At 41.1% G+C, this 23,913-nt stretch overlaps 1 protein-coding gene across 1 annotated transcript in view; it reads left to right on the top strand.

The window, feature by feature from the left end:
* LOC126213359 (uncharacterized) overlaps positions 1-23,913 on the top strand; it is a 189,382-nt gene that overhangs the window by 135,565 nt on the left and 29,904 nt on the right. Inside the window, exon 11 of the mRNA XM_049941063.1 lies at positions 15,771-15,808. Coding sequence (XP_049797020.1) covers positions 15,771-15,808 — 38 coding nt within the window. The remainder of the gene's footprint in view (positions 1-15,770; positions 15,809-23,913) is intronic.

The following is a 23,913-nucleotide window of genomic DNA, read 5'->3' as shown; positions in this document are numbered from 1 at the left end:
AAAGTGTAACAAAAAGTGAAGAAATTAGTCTCAGTGACACAATGTCCAACACTCGCAAACCTCAGTATGCAACTTTCATAACTCCATATCGATTGCAGAAATTCTAGACAAAGTGCTCTTCAAAACTGCAACTAATGTACACAGAGATATAAGTGAACTGTATTGACAAAAACATTGATTTTCATCGTAAGATATTTGTATACTTGTTACAATAATTTTAATTTTTTACTATATTACATTTAAAAAAATATTTCATTTCTGTAGCATGTCAAAATTTATTAAGTCATTGATTTGGATGTGACTATAACACAGACACAATCACTATTTATACAAATATTAGTTCAGACTAGGAACTATGATGATTTAACTGAACTGTGTGTACGACAATGACAAAATCAACTAATCGATACCGTGTTGTGGCAACAAATGAAGAGGCAGTACCGAACAAAATGGACTCCTGTACCGAGCTTGTCTCACGAAGCACACTTTCGAGGCTCTCGGGACGGTGAACAGTCTCATCTCTTTGTGCAGTCACAAATTCCTCCCCTTAGCCACCCATTCCACAATATATCTGAATAACAGGACTCAGAGATAGTAGGCTTAGGATCAGTTTAATAAAAAACTGTTAATTCTGAATGATTTTGTCAGTATACAGCAGCTAATAGTGGTCGGTGTAAAGTTAGAAATGCTTTGTTTGAAGTATCAGACAAAAACAGAAACCAGTGCTCCTCCTCATATCTGACTCAGTGTAGAACATAGTTGCTTTTCTTTTAAGATATGTATATATATTGATTACTCTATAAGTAATTACCATAATTGTCAGTTTGAGTACATTAACAAGCAGGTGGAACATCAGCTGGCTTCTAAGAACTAGTGCTAATGTGAAAATTAATTTGTTCCACATTGCTGAAGACTTGCATTCGTGATGCAGCTGATTTAAGATGACATCTGCTGTAGACCAACTTATGCAAGTAAGGCAACGTGAACTATCTGCTTGACTGACTCATTCAGATATATGCCATGTATAAACATATAGGAATAATAAAAGAACTTAACATCAAATAATGCGAAAACAATAGATAATAGTCCATCAGAATTTCTAAAATTGTTGGGTAAGTTGTGAAAAAAAAATTACTGCTCATGTTCTTATATCGCAGTGTCATATCTTCTATGCACTATCAGAAGTAATAGTTCCACTTCGATACAATAAATAGGGATAGAGCTAAGGGCAGTCTCCGTTTAAAGTAGATGAGCTGTTAGTGTGTTTAGATTATCTCAAAAATAAGAGTGACATTGATACACTTTGTTTATCTGAATACCATGTAACTCTGTGGATGAAAAGTGTCACTATAAATGGGCTTGATTTAGCATGTTACACTTGTAGCATGGATAAAGGAGGAGTTGCCTTCTACACAAAACAAGAGTATAAATACAAAACTGTAAAAGTAAGCAAATTTTGAGTCAATCAGCGCTTCGCAGTTTGTTCGTGTGAGCTATGGCCAGATAATGTAGTTTTGATATTAGCAACAGTGTACAGGTCTCCATTAGGAGATTGGGAGCTATTCATAAAAAAGTTTTACTCCATATTATGCTGTCTGTCAGACAAAAAGGAGAAGCTATTAATCTATGATGATCTCGGTGTAAAGTTCCTAAGCAATTCTGATAGAAAAAATGAACTAGAAGTATTACTATTTATTTATTTAGCGTATGGCGCTACACACATGGTTTACACTTATTACATTATGAAATTATATGATAAAATACACTATAAAATACATAGGTGAAGGATACATATTCAGATAAAATATAATACATAAACATAATAAAAAGTAATATCACAACAGATATTTTGCGTTACACAAGTCTTCAAATTCTGACGCCCAAATTGGCGATCCATTCGAGGCAGGGCGGTGTGGCGTTGAAGAAGTCAGCCCGACTGCCCTGGTAGGCTGTTAATTCACAGTCCTGGGCGATGTGCTGTATTGTTTGATTAGGTGCCCCACAGTCACAGCCAGGGCTGGGAAGCTTTCCCCACTTGTGTAGATTGTGTGCACATAGTCAGTGTCCTGTTCGGATTCTGTGTAGGCTTTTCCATAGCTGTCGTGGAAGTTCAAAGCCCTTAGGTTTCTCTGATGGACAGATAAGTTCACAGTTGTCAGGGGAGGTACTATCACTCCAGCTCTCGTGCCATTTAGTATCCGTGCTGAAGTTGGCAGCTGACGGTTGTTGGGCCAGTCTTAAAGGGGGATTCCTGGAGTGGAGTCGTGTTCTTTCCAAAGTTGGGACATCTTCGTGGATAGGAAGTATGGGGTTATTCATTATCTTTGTGTATTCCTTCATCAGAGCTTCCTGTCTTCTCAGGGGGGGATAATGTTCTGTCTAGAGTGACTCCCAGGTACTTTGGATATGGCTGATATCACAGTTGACTGTTATTCACATGAACCTTCTGCTCATATCCCGCCATCCAGTTCTTCAAATGAAAACAGCTGACTTCAGTCTTGGTGGGATTTGGTATTAGCCTCCATTTGGTGAAATACTCATGCATTTTGTTTAGGTCAGTTGTGAGGATGTTTTCAGTGTCTTCAAACTGCTTGCCTTGGATAGCTAGGGCCATATCATCAGCATAGCTGAACTTCCTTGAGATGGTTTCAGGCAGGTCAGAGGTGTAAAGATTAAAGAGCATTGGTGCTAAAACTGATCCTTGAGGCAGTCCATTGTTCAGCTTCCTCTGTCTGCTTATGTCATTACCCTGTATCACCTGGAAGTATCTATCCGAAAGCACGTTGTCGATAAGTCTCAGTGTCATATGGCGTGTGTCATATGGCAGGGGATTACTTTTATCAGTTTGTGTAGAAGTCCTTCCTTCCATACAGTGTCATAGGCAACTGTTAGGTCTATGAAAGCTACCGCAGTCTTTTTTTTTTTTGTAAAAAAAATTGCTTCAATATACGTCGTTAGATTTGGAACCTGGTCTATGCAGCTCCTGTTGGGTCTGAAACCTGCCTGCTTTGGTGGGATGACTTCTAGTATTCATGGGCCGAGCCTGTCGAGGAGTAGCCGTTCCAGAAGTTCGTAGCAGCAGCTGAGAAGAGCGATAGGGCTGTAACTTTTCGCTTTATCTGATGGTTTGTTTGGTTTCAGCACAACAATTATTTTTGTAATTTTAAAAGCTTTTGGCAGGCAGCCCGATGTTAGTATGCATGAGTAAAACTTGGTCAGCCATTTCTTTGTTTCCTTCCCACATCGAGTGTATATATAGATGATGTGACTTACCGAACGAAAGTGCTGGCAGGTCGATAGACACACAAACATACACACAAAATTCAAGCTTTCGCAACAAACGGTTGCTTCATCAGGAAAGAGGGAAGGAGAGGGAAAGACGAAAGGATGTGGGTTTTAAGGGAAAGGGTAAGGAGTCATTCCAATCCCAGGAGCGGAAAGACTTACCTTAGGGGGAAAAAAGGACAGGTATACACTCGCCCACACACCCATATCCAACCACACACATACACATACACAGACACAAGCAGACATTTGTAAAGGCAAAGAGATTCGGCAGAGACGTCAGTCGAGGCAGAAGTACAGAGGCAAAGATGTTGTTGAAAGACAGGTGGGGTATGAGCGGCGGCAACTTGAAATTAGCGGAGGTTGAGGCCTGGCGGATAACGGGAAGAGAGGATATACTGGAGGGCAAGTTCCCATGTCCGGAGTTCGGATAGGTTGGTGTTAGTGGGAAGTATCCAGATAACCCGGACGGTGTAACACTGTGCCAAGATGTGCTGGCCGTGCACCAAGGCATGTTTAGCCACAGGGTGATCCTCATTACCAACAAACACTGTCTGCCTGTGTCCATTCGTGCGAATGGACAGTTTGTTGCTGGTCATTCCCACATAGAAAGCTTCACAGTGTAGGCAGGTCAATTGGTAAATCACGTGGGTGCTTTCACACGTGGCTCTGCCTTTGATCGTGTACACCTTCCGGGTTACAGGACTGGAGTAGGTGGTGGTGGGAGGGTGCACGGGACAGGTTTTACACCGGGGGCGGTTACAAGGGTAGGAGCCAGAGGGTAGGGAAGGTGGTTTGGGGATTTCATAGGGATGAACTGAGAGGTTACAAAGGTTAGGTGGACGGCGGAAAGACACTCTTGGTGGAGTGGGGAGGATTTCATCAAGGATGGATCTCATTTCAGGGCAGGATTTGAGGAAGTCGTATCCCTGCTGGAGAGCCACATTCAGAGTCTGATCCAGTCTCGGAAAGTATCCTGTCACCAGTGGGGCACTTTTGTGGTTCTTCTGTGGGAGGTTCTGGGTTTGAGGGGATGAGGAAGTGGTTCTGGTTATTTGCTTCTGTACCAGGTCGGGAGGGTAGTTGCGGGATGCGAAAACTGTTTCAGGTTGTTGGTGTAATGGTTCAGGGATTCCGGACTGGAGCAGATTCGTTTGCCACGAAGACCTAGGGTGTAGGGAAGGGACCGTTTGATGTGGAATGGGTGGCAGCTGTCATAATGGAGGTACTGTTGCTTGTTGGTGGGTTTGATGTGGACTGACGTGTGAAGCTGGCCATTGGACAGATGGAGGTCAACGTCAAGGAAAGTGGCATGGGATTTGGAGTAGGACCAGGTGAATGTGATGGAACCAAAGGAGTTGAGGTTGGAGAGGAAATTCTGGAGTTCTTCACTGTGAGTCCAGATCATGAAGATGACATCAATAAATCTGTACCAAACTTTGGGTTGGCAGGCCTGGGTAACCAAGAAGGCTTCCTCTAAGCGACCCATGAATAGGTTGGCATACAAGGGGGCCATCCTGGTACCCATGGCTGTTCCCTTTAATTGTTGGTATGTCTGGCCTTCAAAAGTGAGGAAGTTGTGGGTCAGGATGAAGCTGGCTAAGGTAATGAGGAAAGAGGTTTTAGGTAGGGTGGCAGGTGATCGGCGTGAAAGGAAGTGCTCCATCGCAGCGAGGCCCTGGACGTGCGGAATATTTGTGTATAAGGGAATGGCATCAATGGTAACAAGGATGGTTTCCGGGGGTAACAGATTGGGTAAGGATTCCAGGCGTTCGAGAAAGTGGTTGGTGTCTTTGATGAAGGATGGGAGACTGCATGTAATGGGTTGAAGGTGTTGATCTATGTAGGCAGAGATACGTTCTGTGGGGGCTTGGTAACCAGCTACAATGGGGCGGCTGGGATGATTGGGTTTGTGAATTTTAGGAAGAAGGTAGAAGGTGTGGGCGCGGGTGTCGGTGGGGTCAGGAGGTTAATGGAGTCAGGTGAAAGGTTTTGTAGGGGGCCTAGGGTTCTGAGGATTCCTTGAAGCTCCGCCTGGACATCAGGAATGGGATTACCTTGGCAAACTTTGTATGTGGTGTTGTCTGAAAGCTGACGCAGTCCCTCAGCCACATACTCCCGACGATCAAGTACCACCGCTGTGGAACCCTTGTCCGCCGGAAGAATGACGATGGATCGGTCAGCCTTCAGATCACTGATAGCTTGGGCTTCAGCAGTGGTGATGTTGGGAGTAGGATTAAGGTTTTTTAAGAAGGATTGAGAGGCAAGGCTGGAAGTCAGAAATTCCTGGAAGGTTTGGAGAGGGTGATTTTGAGGAAGAGGAGGTGGGTCCCGCTGTGACGGAGGATGGAACTGTTCCAGGCAGGGTTCAATTTGGATAGTGTCTTGGGGAGTTGGATCAGTAGGAGTAGGATTAGGATCATTTTTCTTCGTGGCAAAGTGATATTTCCAGCAGAGAGTACGAGTGTAGGACAGTAAATCTTTGACGAGGGCTGTTTGGTTGAATCTGGGAGTGGGGCTGAAGGTGAGGCCTTTGGATAGGACAGAGTTTTCGGATTGGGAGAGAGGTTTGGAGGAAAGGTTAACTACTGAATTAGGGTGTTGTGGTTCCAGATTGTGTTGATTGGAATTTTGAGGTTTTGGAGGGAGTGGAGCTGGAAGTGGGAGATTGAGTAGATGGGAGAGACTGGGTTTGTGTGCAATGAGAGGAGGTTGAGGTTTGTTGGCAAGGTTGTGAAGGTTGAGTGAGTTGCCTTTCCGGAGGTGGGAAACCAGGAGATTGGATAGTTTTTTGAGGTGGAGGGTGGTATGCTGTTCTAATTTGCGGTTGGCCTGTAGGAGGATGCTCTGAACAGCCGGTGTGGATGTGGGAGAGGAAAGATTAAGGACTTTTATTAAGGATAGAAGTTGATGGGTGTGTTCATTGGCTGAGTTGATGTGTAGGTGAAGGATTAGGTGGGTGAGGGCAATGGATTGTTCAGTTTGGAACTGGTATAGGGACTGATGGAAAGAAGGGTTGCAGCCAGAGATGGGAACTTTGAGTGTGAGGCCTTTGGGGGGGGGTAATGCCAAATGTCAGACAAGCCTGAGAAAATAAAGTATGGGAGCGTAATCTGGCTAGGGCGAAGGCATGTTTGCGGAGGGAATGTAAATAAAACTTAATGGGGTCGTTGTGGGGGTGTTGTGAGGGTGACATGGTATTAGAAGGTGGAAAGTGTAAACAAAGAAGATGTGACTTACCAAACGAAAGCGCTGGCAGGTTGATAGACACACAAACAAACACAAACATGCACACACCAACAGGAATTTTCTGTGACTTATCCCAAGTATTTGACTGTGTGAACTATGACATTATGTTACAGAAATTACAATTCTATGGTATAAATGGAACAGCATATGAGTGGTATAAGTCATATCTGCAGAACAGGAAGCAAAAAGTTTTTTATATGGTTTAAGGAAGTTTCCACTTCATCTGACTGGGATGAAATTACATTAGGTTATTAATGCAGTAAAAGAAATTCCAACAGAAAATGTCACAAATAATGTCTTTGGTTTTCTGTGAATTGGCTTGCCCTGAACTTTGAAAAAACACAGTACATCCAATTTTCTTCAATAAATATTTCACATAAACAGAAGGCAGTATCCAGGATAGAGCATACTAACATTTTTGGTGTATATATAGAGGAGGATCTTCATTGGAGAATTCAAATCTTGGATCTCCTGAAGTTACTAGGTTCAGCAACTTTTGCAATCAGAATAACTGACAATTTTTATGTTATAGAAATTAGTAAGCTAACGTACTTTGCATACTTTCACATCCTGATGTCATACAGAATAGTTTTTTTACATAACTCAACACCTAGGCAAAAAATATTCACAGGTCAAAGGAAAATGTTTAGAATAATGTGTGGGGTCTCAGAGTCGCACATCATGTAGTCATTTGTTAAATTTTAGGTATCTTACAACAGCCTTGCAGTACATCTACTCAGTAATGAAATTTCTTCTCAACAGCATGGACCAGTTTAAAAACAACAGTGACATTCATGATTATAGTAGCAGAAGGAAGATAGACTTACACTATCCTCTACTTAACCTGTCTTTCGCACGGAAAGGGGTAAAATATGCTGCTGTAAAACTTTTCGATAAATTACCAGATGAAATAAAATGTCTGACAGACAGCAGCAATAGTTTAAAAAATAAATTGAAATCATATCTCCTTGACGTCTCCTCCTATACCGTAGATGAATTCTTGAATAGGAATAAATAAATCTATAGGTATAATATATGCATTTTGTGTTATTTAAGGGAATGGGGTAGGTAATAAAAATTTTAGCTTAAAAAAAAGAAAGAAAAGAAAAAGTACTTAAATTGAGTGTGCGTTTCTTACGCATTTGACACATTCCACATCGTGATGGTTACCGTGAGACTGATCAATGCAAGTTTCCTTGGTGATGAAGTAAATTCATATTGCAATTTCTAACTGAACTGTTTAATATCATTAATTTGTTCCTGAAATGTTAGCTTAAGAATTGTCTTATCAAATTCGTACTATCAGCTCATTTACATTCCAACTTGCTATCTTCAGAATTGTGTGGATGATACATTTCCGAAATTCTGATAGTAAGTAGAATATATGAGACTGGCAACATACCAACTTGAATAGTCATTTTTTTCGCATCTTCCCTCAATGAATGTAGAAATTCCATTGAAATGTTACCTATTCCTTTTGCCTCGTTTATCTTTAATTTTCCAGAGATCTTTAAAATTCTCTAGGATCCTCTACATGGTTCATCTTGATTCCAATTTCTTCTTCTATCGTGTCGTCATGCAATGCCTCCCCCTCGTAGAGGCCTTAAATGAACTGTTTCCACCTATCGGACCTTTCCTCTGCATTTAACAGTGGAATTCCCATTGCACTGTTACTGTTAACACACAAGCTTTTAATTTCACCAAGTGTTTTGTCTTTGTTGGAAGAGCTGACTCAACATATAGAAAGCATTGCTTTTTCCATTTCTCCGTATGTTTTCCTGCAGCCATTTTACCTTTGCTGCCATGCTCCTCTTGTTTACTATATTTCAGAATTTCCCTGAACATTTTTGAAGTTCCTCATTGTTTTGATCTGTTACCCACGGTTTCTTTGCAGTTTTGCCTCAGCTTTGCTGACATTGATAGACTTTTGGGTTTTCCTCCCCTCGGTTATGCCTGGTAGTCTATCTCTGATAGACAGTCATAGAGACCTGTCTGTTCGAGGACAACGAGACTGACAATGTAGTAGTTTGGTTACTTTGAGCATCCAACCAAACAACCAATCTTTGCAGTTACCTTTCTTGTACCTATTTCTTTCCAACTACTGTGATTGCCCCTTTTAGATTTGTCTGCTGCTCTTCAATGAAACTACGTACTGAGCTGTTCACTATCAGAGTATCTATAGCCTCAGAGAACTTCAAGCATCTCTCTTCCTTCGTTAGTACTTCTGTATCCCACTTTCTTGTGCACTAATTCCTCCTGATTACTCTCTTAAACTTCAGCCTGCTCTTCATAATTACTAAATTGTGTACTAAGGCTATCTGCTCCTGGGTATGTGTTACAATCAAATATCTTATTTCGGAATCTCTTTCTGACCATGACGGAGAAGGTCTGAAGATATGGGAAGATTCCAATTAGATTACAGGTATATTTACTCCTCTTGTGATTCCTGAACAAAGTATTCGCTAGTACCATCTGAAATTTATTGCAAAACTCAATTATTCTCTCCTGTGTCTTGTTCCTACGGCCAAGCCCATTTCTCCCTCAGTCCTTTCTTCTCTTCCTCCCCCCAGAACCGTGTTCGAATCATCCATAATCGTTAGATTTTCATCACCCCCCCACCTCTCTCTCTCCCCCCCCTCCCTCCCTCCCTCCTATCCCCCCCCCCCTCCGCCCCCCCCCAAAGTTTGCTAAATACGGGGAAATGGCCTTTTATCAGGAAATAAGATTAGTGAAGATGTAATAGAATTGCCGAGTGACAAAAGCAATCACAGGCAAGAATTGTAGATAACACACAGACAAAATGAAAGATGCCAGAGAGGCAGTTAAGTGTGTCAACAAAAAATTCGTCTGGGAAAACTCTTACAAATTATAAGACAGAATTGGTAGATTACATGCACATAAGCTACAAAATGTATCTCACTTATTTTTGCGTGAGCTGTCAGTAGTAGTAGTACATATTTTGCCTCTTGGGCAGCAATTCTGTCTCATTTCTCAATCAAATTATACTTTGATACAATTAACCATGCCTCTTGGCAATTTCTTTTGTGGCAACTGTGTGCTAGCTGAAATTCTTACTTGTTGTCTTTATCGACACTCTGCAATCCTTTTACTTCTACAGTAATCTTCGTGTGTGTTTTGGGTTTGCTAAATATGGAAAAATGATCTGACCACAAACACGCGCATGTGCACACACACACACACACACACACACACACACACACACACACACACACACACACACACACACACACACACACAGAGAGAGAGAGAGAGAGAGAGAGAGAGAGACTATTGATTCATATCTATTGTATTAATGATTGTGCGCCCAATATCATTTGATATCGGATGAGTGAAAGAGATGATGATTGAATTTTATTGTGAGTGTTATGTCATTTGCATTCTGCTCCCCAGGCGCATAAGGATCTGTGATCAATGACTATACTAAAATACTCAATTTTAACACAGTTTATTTATCCTGGAAACAAGTATAGATTATCGTGAAGTAGTAAAGGTTACAGAATGAGTCGCAAAGAAGTTTTATTGCGAATCCAGGTTTGGTTCACTGTGTGGCTATCTTCAGTGCTAAAAAACCTATAAGGAATCAGTCACAATAAGGTAACATGCATACATTATTATAGGTACAGTTGTATAAACTTTAAATGCGAGTTAGTGATGAAATACACTAAATGCAGTAAATGTCAGTTGAAACATTAAAACTGTTTTAATCTGACTTTGTAATAAACATTATTTTCAACTGATCACTGTTCCCTTTACTATTTAAAGTAAATATTGTTGCTGGGTACACCTGCTTCCACATGGACTCCGATGAGTACATTGTCCCTACTCAGTCTCACATTCTCGCATCACTCATTCTGTCTAGCCACAACCGAACAACTAAGTAATTAAGTTATGACTTCCTCCATTATCCAGCTATTTGATGGTCACCTTTACCACATTCGGAATGCCGTGTGTCACCAGTGGCTGCTTCTCACATATTACTCCACAGTTGTCTTTCACTAGCTATAAATTTCCGTGCTTCGCTCGCAGGCTCACAAAACTTCTTTCACGTGTAGACAACCATACCCTCTGTTCACAATTCTTGTCATAATTTCAACTTAACTAATATTTCCTCAAGGATATTAACATTTTCTGCCCCTCTACTTCATCCGACTGTCTCCTTCGACCACTCGTAATCTGCCGACGCCTCTCCGGTGTCTCCCGAGTACGCCCAGTGTAATAGGGGACTACCCGACCGTCGGCACCGAAGTGCTCCAGCTGGAACCTTACGGATAACTGACAGGATAGTAATTACTGGAAGCAGGTGGCCATTACTGATCACTAGTAAGAGTACGATTAATAGTTCCCTTACACAATGAATGTCACATGTTAATTAATCCAGTAAATTGTTTGGTTCTGAATTTCTCACCCAAAATTGCTGCCTGTGCATTGATAATAAAGCAAACCTGGTACTTTGCTTCTGAGATCGGTCAAGAATCTGCGTCTGCACACACGCTGTTGTTATAATAATTTATTGCCCCTCTCTGTGTGAATCTGACCAGTACGTTTGCTGAAAGCTACGATTCTTCAGCACCCGGTCTTATTCATTGGCAGAACTGTAAACCGAGTGAGCTGATGCAACAGTTAGCACACTGGACCCGCAGTGAGGATGACAGTTCGAGTCTGCATCTGGCCGTCTCGATTCCCCGTAACTTAATACTGAATCTGCCATTTTCTGTGTCATAGAATAGAACTTCATTAAACTTTCCTTTGTTTACGCTCCAAGTTTTAGTGACAGCACAGCTGCAGAACAGTACATACAGAATGGCTGATGTAGAGGACAGTGGTAACTGTGCAACAGCTGTGTCTCAAAACAGTGTCACTGCCACGGGACCGACTGTAAATGCAGAAAGGGCCAACACGACCAGTAGGAAAGGGCGACAGAGGGCCAGCAGATTAACGACGGTGACCCGTCTGCCGGCCAGCCCGGATGCAGTTTTCAGGCTGTTTTCCACATCCCGCTAGCTGAATATTGGGCCGGTCCCCACGTCCTTCCCCAGTTACACAGCTCGCAGACATCTGAACGTGTTCACACTTTTCCATGGGGAACACTAGTCGCAGACAGTTGGGGTACATTAATTCCATTCCGGGGGGTACAGGGTTGTGACAGGGAGGGCATCGGCCACCCCTCAAACTAACCTCGCCAAATCCGATTGACCTCGCCGACCCCGCATTACCGCGGGAAAAAGGCAGAAGCGATAGCGAATTACACTGTGTAGTCACAGACAGCCGTCGGTGCGTTCGGCACAAAAAGTCCGAAAGCGGCACCCTGCGACAGTCTTCAGGAGGGTCCGTGGCCGAGGAGGCTGCAGTACGATCTGGGTAATGTTTTCGTGGCACTCTTCTAATTCCGGAAGGCACAGTGTGCCCATCCTCGACGACCACGTCCACTCCTACGTGCAGTTCGCTTTTTCTCGGCGCGACGTCGCCTACCGGCAGGACGGTGCGACGTGTCGCACGACTCGCAGTGTACGTGCGTGTATTGAAGAGCACCGGGACGAGTTTATCGTACTCCGTCGGCCACAAAACTACCCCGATTTAAACCCGATTGAAAATCTGTGTAACTGTCTCAATTGGGCAGTTCACACAGTGGATCCTGAACTGAAATGTAGTGCTGCTGGCCACGACTCTGGAGTAGATGTGACTCCCCTTCCTACAAATGAAGGTTATTTGGGCTTCAGACAAGGGTCACATTAATGTGAGTGGATAATGTCTAATCACCAATGGCCAAGTGTACAGTATAGAAGATTTGTGATTGGAATTTTGACAGTTTGAACGTCATTAGCAGCATTTTTATGTTTACCTTTACTGTTGCTGTGTTGTGGTCATCAGTCCACAGACAAGTTTGAGGCTGCTCTCCATGCTACTCTATCCTGTGCAACCTGCTTCTTCTCCAAGTACCTACTGCAACCTATATTTTTCTGAATCTCCTTAGTCTATTCATCTCTTGGTCTCCCTCTACAAATTTTACCCTCCGCACTGCCCTCCGATACTAAATTGGAGATCAGTCGATTCCTCAGAACGTGTCCTACCAACCGATCCCTCCTATTGTCAAGTTGTGCCACAAAATCCTCTTCCCCCCAGTTCTATTCAGTACCACCTCATTAGTAACATGATCTACCCACCTAATCTTCAGCATTCTTCTGTAGCACCACATTTCAAAAGCTTCTATTCTCTTCTTGTGCAAACTATTTATCGTCCATGTTTCACTTCCATACATGGCTACAGTCTATACAAAAACTTTCAGAAAAGATTTCCTGACACTTAACTCTATACTCGGTGTTAACAAACTTCTTTTCTTCAGAAATGCTTTTGTTGCCGTTGCCAGTCTACATTTTATATCCTCTCTACTTCGACCACCATCAGTTATTTTGCTCCCCAAATAGTAAAACTCCTTTACTACTTTAAGTGTCTCACTTCCTAATCTAATTGCCTCAGCATCACCTGATTCAATTCGACTACATTTCATTATACTCATTCTGCTTTTGATGATGTTAATCTTATATCCTCCTGTCAAGATGCTGTCCATTCCGTTCAACTGCCCTTCCAGGTCCTTTGCTGTCTCTGACGGAATTACACTGTCATCGGCAAACCTCGAAGTTTTTATTTCTTCTCCGTGGATTTTAATTCCTACTCCAAATTTTTCTTTTGTACTGTTTACTGCTTGCTCAATATACAGATTGAATAACATCAGGGAGAGGCTAAAACCCTGTCTCACTCCCTTCCCAACTATTGCTTTCCTTTCACACTCCTCGACTCTTATAACTGCCGTGTGGTTTCTGTACAAGTTGTAAATAGCCTTTCGCTCCCTGTATTTGGCCCCTGCCAACTTCAGAATTTGAAAGAGAGTATTCCAGTCAACATTGTCAAAAGCCTTCTCTAAGTCTACAAATTCTAGAGACATAGGTTTGCCTTTCCTTAACCTATTTTCTAAGATAAGTCGTAGGGTCAGTATTGTCCGACACGTTCCAAGATTTATACAGAATGCAAACTGATCGTCTCCGAGGTCGGCTTCTACCAGTTTTTCCATTTGTCTGTAAAGAATTCGTGTTAATATTTTGTAGCTGTGACCTATTAAACTGATAGTTCGGTAATTTTCACACCCGTGAACACCTGCTTTCTTAGGGATTGGAATTATTATATTCTTGTTGTAGTGTAAAGCTCCTCTTTACTACAATTCCATACTTGTTAGCCGTTGGAAATACGAATTAACATATATTGAAATGATAACTCTCTTAATTAAAGCAATACCTTTTCATTCTCAGTTACTAATCACATGTAAATGCAAGTAATACAATAAATGAAAATGTGAAAAATCAAATAGAAAATGAAACATAATTTTATGTGTGTATGGTGTCAGAAAGTCACTTCACACATGCAATTATTTCATTGTAACTTTAATTTGCCCAAAATGTCTGTATGCACACCACCTTTACCCTTGCAAAACTTGGGGAGTCTCCACGGCCTCCAGTTCATCTGCTTTACCAGCTAAGTCTACTTTTGTGTGGCGTTCCATTGTCCTCCATTTAAATCAATGTGTTGCAGCACAGAGTCTGATCGACACGCGGGGTGAATACGCCACGGACACGCAAACTCGAGCACGTGTTTCCCTTCAGATTGCTGCACGGCGCATCTGAAACGCTTTTGAAGAAAAAAGTTTCCTTCTCCTAAGTCATCAAAGTCCGATAACTCGCTCCTTACCGAACCGTTCACGAAACCTATTCTTCGCCACTGCCGTATTTTCACTGCCGTGCTTCCAGTCGGGGATCCACGTACTCGGTAGCAAAGCGAAGTTGTCGGTCTCTGCCACTGTTCTTCACCGACTACAGTAAAGTTGTATGAGGAATATACAGGGCAGCGCACAAAAAACCGGCCCCGAATACTAGACTGTTCCTCGTAGCCCGCCAGTTACCGTCTATCGTTTTGAAGCTGTCGCTTACATTAGCGTACTGATTATTTGCTTATCGTCTGATTCGCACGTGTTTATCTACATGTTGTCGTCTGCTCGTGGCGAGCAACAATTTATGTGTAATTGGTGAGCAGTCTGTAGTTGAGATCAAGTTTTCTTGCACCACCCTGGGTACAGTAGGCACAATTTGTCTTATGGCATCTGTGCCCTACTGTTGTAACTGATTCTGAGAAGGAAATGAAGCTGCACATTTTCACAGCAAAGCACAATATTTTCTTCCACACAGTGAGTTTTAACAGAAAACCTGCATGTTGTTGTGTAAAAAAATATATGGCCTAAATCCAATTGAACGTTTATTAGAGTATTGTGTAAAAGTTTGAAGTAAATTGGTCAGAAACTTTGGGGACTTTTGGAAATAATGTTCCCCTCTCTCTATTAAATATATATTTATATATCACGTACCTTAAAAAGATATGTAACCCATGTCTATCTGAATGTTTGTCAGAGTATCACATAAAAATATTAAGTAAATTGGTGAAGAACTTTCAGAGACATTTGCTAAATGACAACTTGCCTTTATGTAGTAGTACAGAGGACCAGAAAATAAAAATACGATGTCGTTATTATTAAAAAAAAAAAAAGGTTCAGTATTTGTTAGCGAACATTTCCATTTGATAATAAGTGTAGAATTTTAGTAGAAGTGGAGAAAAAGTACATAACATGCTTGGCTGCCAGCCATTGGTGAGTATGTTAAATAATTGGAAATGTTTTATATTTAACAGCACTTGAAAATCTTGTAGTCTTCAAAGATGATTTCTTAGACTGTTTTTGAGAGTTCTGGCGTAATGCTTCAGAAAATTGATGTGTGGATGCTGTGCTTCAAATCCCGGTAACTGTGGGGGAAGCCTGTGAGGACGGAGCAGTCTCTGGATTTACAGAAATACATTGTCTGGAATTTGTTTGGTACTGTTTTCATTTGTTTTAATATTGGGGGTGCATGGAGTGGAAGAGGTCGATGCTAGAGGATATTTTGGTGGCAGAAAGAAGCTGTGTGTATGTGGTGGAGTTGGAGGAACGATGCTTGATGTTATGCCTTTCACGAGGATGTCCTTCAGCCAATGTGTACATTCTCTTTCCAGCATTTAATTAAGTAGCATTAGTCAAAGTTTTGGAGAAACTAAGCACGAAACGATGTAACTGTTACCACAGTTTGTATTTCACCTCCCATTTTCATGCTTCCAGTAACTGATATATCTTCTCTTGTTTTTAGGTGGAGGAAGCGACAAGGCAGCTTTCTGGCAAAAATAGGTATGTCAGGAGTGGTAGAAAACGTCTATTAACATGCTGCAAGCTCACATTATTTTTAGTATTAATCTTTAGAGCTGTCAAAGGAAGGAAACTGGTTGTAATTATATAGAGACACCCGCAGATGTCAACTGCATTAAACTAGTGAGCTGTTCAGTTTGTTGTTCTGTGTGAATCAGGGTCCAAATACTGCACGGTTTGAAATAGTATATTTTTGGGGTTCAAATATAACTCCTTTTATCTGCAGTGACACATGACTGCAACAAGGTGCAGATTAAAGTAATTGTATTAAACTCTTGTAAGTTATAATAATATGATATTCAGTTATTAATAAAAAAAGTTGCTTAGCTGGTGCAATTGGCTTGATGTCTGTTTTTTAGTGAGGGACACAGGTAGTATTTCTCAAAACTACGGAATGAAACACTGGCTTATAACTTCTGAAATCTTGTCTTGTTTCAATCTTCAGTTTGGTATGTTTGTACTGTTTCAACATTTTACAACACCTTACAGCAGAGTCTGCATACTGACTTCTCCATATTCTACTGTGTCTAACTCATCTTTCAACCACTAACTTGTGCTGCCTTGGACCACTCCATATATGAAAAATGGAACAATATATTATGAAAAATTCATTATTGATGGTAGTTTTTCCTTTTTTTACATTACAAAAAAAACTTTTGCATTAATGAAGTAAATGTTTAACACTGCTCATTTTTTATACAAATTTTTGTGAAATATGATATCTAAACAATTGCTTTTAAAGTGTGCGAATTTCTGCTAAATTAATTAATAATTTTGATAACTGGTGGTAGGGAAGGCTCCTACCCTTGTAACCGCCCCCGGTGTAAAACCTGTTCCATGCACCCTCCCACCACCACCTACTCCAGTCCTGTAACCCGGAAGGTGTACACGATCAAAGGCAGAGCCACGTGTGAAAGCACCCACGTGATCTACCAACTGACCTGCCTACACTGTGACGCATTCTATGTGGGAATGACCAGCAACAAACTGTCCATTCGCATGAATGGACACAGGCAGACAGTGTTTGTTGGTAATGAGGATCACCCTGTGGCTAAACATGCCTTGGTGCACGGCCAGCACATCTTGGCACAGTGTTACACCGTCCGGGTTATCTGGATACTTCCCACCAACACCAACCTATCCGAACTCCGGAGATGGGAACTTGCTCTTCAACATATCCTCTCTTGCCGTTACCCACCAGGACTCAATCTCCGCTAATTTCAAGTTGCCGCCACTCATACCTCACCTGTCATTCAACATCATCTTTGCCTCTTCACTTCTGCCTCGACTGACATCTCTGCCCAAGCTCTTTGTCTTTAAATATGTCTGCTTGTGTCTGTATATGTGTGGATGGATATGTGTGTGTGTGTGTGTGCGCGAGTGTATACCCGTCCTTTTTCCCCCTAAGGTAAGTCTTTCCACTCCCGGGATTGGAATGACTCCTTACCCTCTCCCCTAAAACCCACATCCTTTCGTCTTTCCCTCTCCTTCCCTCTTTCCTGATGAGGCAACAGTTTGTTGCGAAAGCTTGAATTTTGTGTGTATGTTTGTGTTTGTTTGTGTGTCTGTCGACCTGCCAGCACTTTCATTTGGTAAGTCACATCATCTTTGTTTTTAGATATATTTTTCCTACGTGGAATGTTTCCCTCTATTATATATATATATATATATATATATAGAGGGAAACATTCCACGTGGGAAAAATATATCTAAAAACAAAGATGATGTTTCCTACGTGGAATGTTTCCCTCTATTATATATATATATATATATATATATATATATATATATATATATATATATATATATATATATATATATATATATATATATAATAGAGGGAAACATTCCACGTGGGAAAAATATATCTAAAAACAAAGATGATGTGACTTACCGAACAAACGCGCTGGCAGGTCGATATATATATATAGTTTCCATCTGTGCAGTCTTTATAATGCCTTTCCTGTCCAGACAATAATGTCCCCCATAAGGTATATCTCTCTGTGGATTAATTTCATCAAATCTTTCCAAAAGAGCATTTCTGATTACGTTATCAGTGCCATCTGCCAGTTCTAAGGACATAAACCTTCAGTTTCTCATGTACTACGATTTATACTCCTCTACTGGCTCTTTCGCTTTTACTAATTCTGCTATAAAAATGGACATACCGACCAACTCTTTCACTTCCTGTACCCCTCGCGTTTATCTATGTTAGAACAACGAAGTCTACTTTAATTCTTTCCAGTTCATCAAAAACCTCTTTTCCTTTTTGATTCATGCTTTGTATGTTCCAAGTTGTGAAGTTCATTAGCCTTTCTTTTGCCTGCGTCATTTAACCAAAATTCTGTTTTGTTTCCACGACATAGTGCTGAGATTTTCAGTGGCGATTCATTATTTTCCAAGCGATGGGTTACTAGGCCAAAGCATTCGACCCACCCTCGAGGACCAGAATTTTCTGTAAGGGCGTATGCCCCTTAGCCAATATATTCTAGTTTTAAAGCACTGGAAACTCACATCTGCCATCTTCTGTCTGTTAAATGATGCACACTAACTGCATGCCGTACATTGCCTTCGATTATCAGACCGCACTGAATTATTCGAAATTGTGACACAAAATATGTGAAAGGAATCAACACCATCATAAATATACAATGACATAATACTCGATACGCTGTATAAAATAGTATACTTTAGTGTGTGTTTTGCATTCTAATCTCTCTCTCTCTCTCTCTCTCTCTCTCACAAATAGTTTGATGCTAATAGTTGTAATTGCAATTTAGTGCTCAAGGCAAAAAGTCCAGTCCACTCGTCAGATATGTCACCAAAGGCTTGTGCTACATTCATATGTGTAAAAACATAACAATTGTCTCCAAGTATTATGTTGTTGGCTAGTTCAGTTTCGGTTAATCTTAATCCTTTAAGTCTCTTTACAAAAGAAAAGAAATGTTAGTAAGGGGAATTTGGGTTTGTCTGTTACTGATATCTGCCTAACATTGAAACCTCATAAAATGCACACTGAGTTACCAGCTCTACTAACAAGGCCTACTTCCACGTCCTTGGTGTGTCCTCTGGGCAATGTACGGCATGCAGTTAGTGTGCGTCATTTAACAGACAGAAGATGGCAGATGTGAGTTTCCAGTGCTTTAAAACTAGAATATATTGGCTAAGGGGCATACGCCCTTACAGAAAATTCTGGTCCTCGAGGGTGGGTCGAATGCTTTGGCCTAGTAACCCATCGCTTGGAAAATAATGAATTTCCACTGAAAATCTCAGCACTATGCTGTGGAAACAAAACAGAATTTTGGTTAAATGACGCAGGCAAAAGAAAGGCTAATGAACTTCACAACTTGGAACATACAAAGTATGAACCAAAAAGGAAAAGAGGTTCTTGATGTACTGGAAAGAATGAAAAGAGACTTCGTTGTTCTAACATAGATAAACGCGAGGGGTACAGGAAGTGAAAGAGTTGGTCGGTATGTCCATTTTTATAGCAGAATTAGTAAAAGCGAAAGAGCCAGTAGAGGAGTATAAATCGTAGTACATGAGAAACTGAAGGTTTATGTCCTTAGAACTGGCAGATGGCACTGATAACGTAATCAGAAATGCTCTTTTGGAAAGATTTGATGAAATTAATCCACAGAGAGATATACCTTATGGGGGACATTATTGTCTGGACAGGAAAGGCAAAAAACAGTGAGTTCGTTGGAAGACATGAGGAAGAAATAGGTACGAAAGCAGTGGAAGAACACTTGACTTTTGTGGAGTGTTCTTATGTAGAATACAGAATTACTACCTTCCTCACAGAAAAATACAATCCTTTGAGATTGTGCCCAGGTATATTTATGTAAGACCCATCACAGACTGTATGATACAACCACAAAATTAAGAATTAGAGATGTTAAGAGCATATAGAAGTACAGAATGTGGAGCAGACTATTTTATTGTCAAAGCAAAAGTTCCCTATAAGAAAATCAACACCTACAGCAAGAATGAAACCACAGTACAATAACTGAAGCATCCGGATATAATTTTGGAAGCGTACAAAATTCTGTGGTATCCCTATACAATACAAGATTGGCCTACAAATTAAATAATGTTAGGAGCATCTATGCCAGCAACATTGTACCATGAAATGAATGAGTGCATTGAATGTCTCTAGGCATAAAGGATAATTCTGAGAATATGGATCCAGAATGGTGGACAAAGGGTATTGAGGAAATAGAGAAAGAGAAGAAACATTTATATCAGGAGTGGTGAAGTACTCAAGACAGTAAGGATAGGGAGAACTTTCAAAGGTGCAATACAGTGATTAAAAAGACATTTAAAGAGCAAAACAGGTGACATGAGACAGTAGGTTTGTGGGAGGTACCAAAGTAAGATATGCCTGGAGAACAATAAAACACCTCATAGCAGATAGTCTAGAGGGAAGTAATGTCCCAATAAATGTGTAGACGAGTGGGAGAAGATTAACAAAAAGCTGTTTAGTGAGTACAGATGGGATGTATACCATCTGGTAATGTGAATGTGGAACCAGCAGTGCAGAAGGAATAGAAAAGACTGTCAGGTGAATGAAACGAAATCCCAATGTCAGCTGATCAAAAAACACGTGAAAGAAATTTGGCAACACATTTAGTGTTAACAGATCTTGAGAAAGCTTATGAGGAAGTCGCATTAACCAAGCAGTTTATAGCAGTGGAACAATACACCACTGACCTGTTATATATAAGAAGTATTAGCTGATAAACCTGGCATTGTGTGCATATTCATTTTGCCAGTTTCCTGTTACAAATGGAAACAAAAACTGAACTGTGTTTGTAGTGTAATATCAAAAACATTTCATGTCCCTGTATTCATGAAAACACCTCCAAAATCATGAAGCACTCGAGCAAGGAAATATGCATAATGTACAAATGTATAAGTACAGCTGCTTCATGTGTCTACAGCACAATTTTGTAAATCTCTGTAGGGAAACGCCTCTCCATAGCTCTATAGCTAGTTATTGTTTTTGCTTACAGTCATTTGCACTTTGCAGTTGAAAGCTGTCAAAAGCACTGGCAGGTGCCAGGGGTTTCCTTAAGTGGACTCGACTACAGGAGTGTTGTCATAAAGAATAAATGTATTAAAGCTTCATGGATGATGCGACCCTTTTTTTTTTTTTTTAATGCATCTCAGTGTTTTACGTCATATCTCTTGAACTGTGTATCATAATATGTCTTTGTGTAGGTACGTTTAGCGGTGTATGTGGATACTGTCTGCAAAATTTATTATGTTAGTAACACAGAAAAAATAAATTAAAATGTCATACATGATGAGGAAGGTGAAAGACTATTGGAGTTCTCTCAAAGGAGTGGCTTGCCGGTTGGGAACTCTCAGTTCACGAAGAGAGACAGCCACAAGATTACCTGGCACAGTCGAGACTTATAGAGAAAGTCGATAGTTGACTACTTCCTGTACAATAGTGAGATCGACAGGAACATCATTGACATTAAGGTAATGCCATCAGAGGCCTTGGGTAGCGACCACCATTTACTGGTAATGAACCTGAGAGGGACTAAGCATAATAAAGAGACAGAAAACCAGGAAAGACGTGTAAGGGTATGGAAGTTGAAAGAGGGAGAAAGCAGGCTACAGTACCTACAAGTAGTAAAGGAAAGCATCCCAAAGGATGAACCAAAACTGGTAGAGGAGGAATGGGGTAGATTCGAGGGAACATTAGTAAGTGCGGCAGAAGCAATATGTGGGAGGACAAGCATAAAAAAAGATGGAAAGAAACACCCTGGTGAAGTGATAAAACAAAGAGTATGGAACAGAAGAAGAATAGATCCTTTAGGGTATGGTTCCAGAAGTGAACAGTAGAGATAAGCAACAAAAAGAAAGAAACAAAAAGATTGGCAGCAGAGTAGAAAAGAAAGTGGATGGAACAGTGAACGAGAATGATGGAGGAGGATAGTTAAGGTTCGAAAAAGGTGTTAAATGGAATGATTAAAAGTAAGAGGAAGAATGGTACGATAGATTGTGCCCGAATGCTGAACAAAAGTGGCCAAGATGTCGAGAATAAGGAGGAACTCGAGAATATGTGGAATGAGTATTTTGGAGAACTCCTGAACCCGAATGGAGACCTGGATGAGGAGGAAGAATCTGAGGAGGACCTTACATGGGGAGAAGTGGAAGAGGCATTGGGCAAGATGAAGGGAGGGAAGTCACCAAATCTGGATGAACTACGTGTAGACATGGTGAGAGCAGCAGGAGAGGTGGGGATACAGTAAACATAATGAGTAATGAAAATTGTGTGGAGACTTGGACAGACGCTCCCAGAAGACTGGAAGAAGGGAATAATTGTCTTGATCTTTCAGAAGGGAAATAGAAAACAGTACACAAACTATCAGGGGATAACATTGGTGAGTCATTGTGCAAAGATTTTTGAGAAAATGTCGGAAGCACGAATTCAGGCACAATTAGGAGGAGGGATGAGAGAAGAGCGACATGACTTCAGAACAGGAAGATCCACAGTGGATCTAATTTTTGCTGTAAGGCAATTGCAGGAGCAGCTCTATGAATATGGAATAGATCTACTAATGACCTTCCTTGGCAATGGAAAAGCATATGAAAGTGTTGTATGTAGAAGAAAAGAGTGGAAAGCTCTGGAGAACAGAGGAGTAGCAAAACAGAGTTTTTGGAGGATAAGGGAAATGTACCACGGAAGTGTGAGCTGTGTGAAAGTGGGAGGAGATAGATAAGCTTGGATTGCACAGAAGAATGGCTTGAGGCAGGGAAGGGTACTTTCACCATTACTCTTCATTGTAGTGATGGATGATATAATGACTTCAGCAACACAAGTAATTGGTGAAGGAAAGATGGAAGCTATGGTGTTTGCAGATGATCTGATGATTGAGGGGAATGAGGAGGAGGAAGTACAAGAGCAGTTGGACATACGGGAACAAACAGTACAAGAATATGGGATGAAATTTAGTTTAAGGAAGAGTGAGGTGTTTATCAAAACAAGAACAAAGGAGGGAGAAACAACTGAAATAACAATTGGTGGGGAATGATTGAGGAGAGTGGAGATTTTCAAGTACGTAGGAAGCCTGATACAGGAAGGTGGAAAAAGTGAAAGAAAAGCAGAAGCATTTCAGAAGAGTGTCAGAATCCTGATGTGGAGCAAGGATGTACCCCACATCAGTAAAAAGGTTATATACCAGTTATACTATGCCCCAGTCTTGACATATGCATCCGAAACCTGAGTTGTAAAGGAAGAGAGAAAAGCAAAGTACAAGCTAGTGAGATGAAATTCTTGAGGAACAGTATTGGAGTCACAAAGATAGACAGGTTAAGAAATGAGAGCAATAGAGAGTTAAAGAAGGTGGAACCATTACAGGAGGAGGTAGAGAAATCAAGACTGAGATGGTATGGGCATTGTAAACGAATGGAGGAGAAAAGGATACCCAGGAGGATACGTGAGATGAAACTGGAAGGAAAGAGATCGAGAGGACAGATGGCTGAAAGGAGTGGAGGAATGCATCCAGAAGAAAGAAGATTGGACCGAGGTGGAGACGGAGAGATGGTGGCAAGACAGAAGACGATGGAGAGGCTTCAGTTCCAAACAGACCCAGCCAGAGGCTGAAAACTGTCCGAGATGGTGATGGTGACTTATGTAGCAATTATTTTGCCATTTCTGACTTACATACTTAGGTTTTTGTCTATACATCATTCATTAAAATTATTCAGTTTCGTCCCATTACACAGTTTAATATACCGTACCAGTATTTTATTATTATTGAAAAATTACAGTTCATAATCTCTTTTATCACTACTCAAATGTCAACAAAAATATTTAAAAAATCGAGCTTCATCTCGGTAAACATTCAGATATCGAGTACTCCACTCGACCACGGTATCAGATTCGGCACTAAGATTCTGCGGCAATTAAAGTTCCACTGTGAAGTGTGACAGGACAGTCGACACTGCACAGTGAGAAATGTGGCACTCCGGGAAAGACCGTAATTGGCTGGCTGTTCATCCCGACTACTCTGCCCACTGGAACCGCAGTCGCAGCTTTCATCGGAGTATAGTCTCGGGAAAGTCACCAA

The sequence above is a fragment of the Schistocerca nitens genome, chromosome 11 (assembly GCF_023898315.1).
Source record: "Schistocerca nitens isolate TAMUIC-IGC-003100 chromosome 11, iqSchNite1.1, whole genome shotgun sequence".
In the NCBI taxonomy this organism is placed as follows: Eukaryota; Metazoa; Arthropoda; class Insecta; order Orthoptera; family Acrididae; genus Schistocerca; species Schistocerca nitens.
Note: the sequence above shows the minus strand (reverse complement) of the source record. Positions and strands in the feature narration are given on the sequence as shown.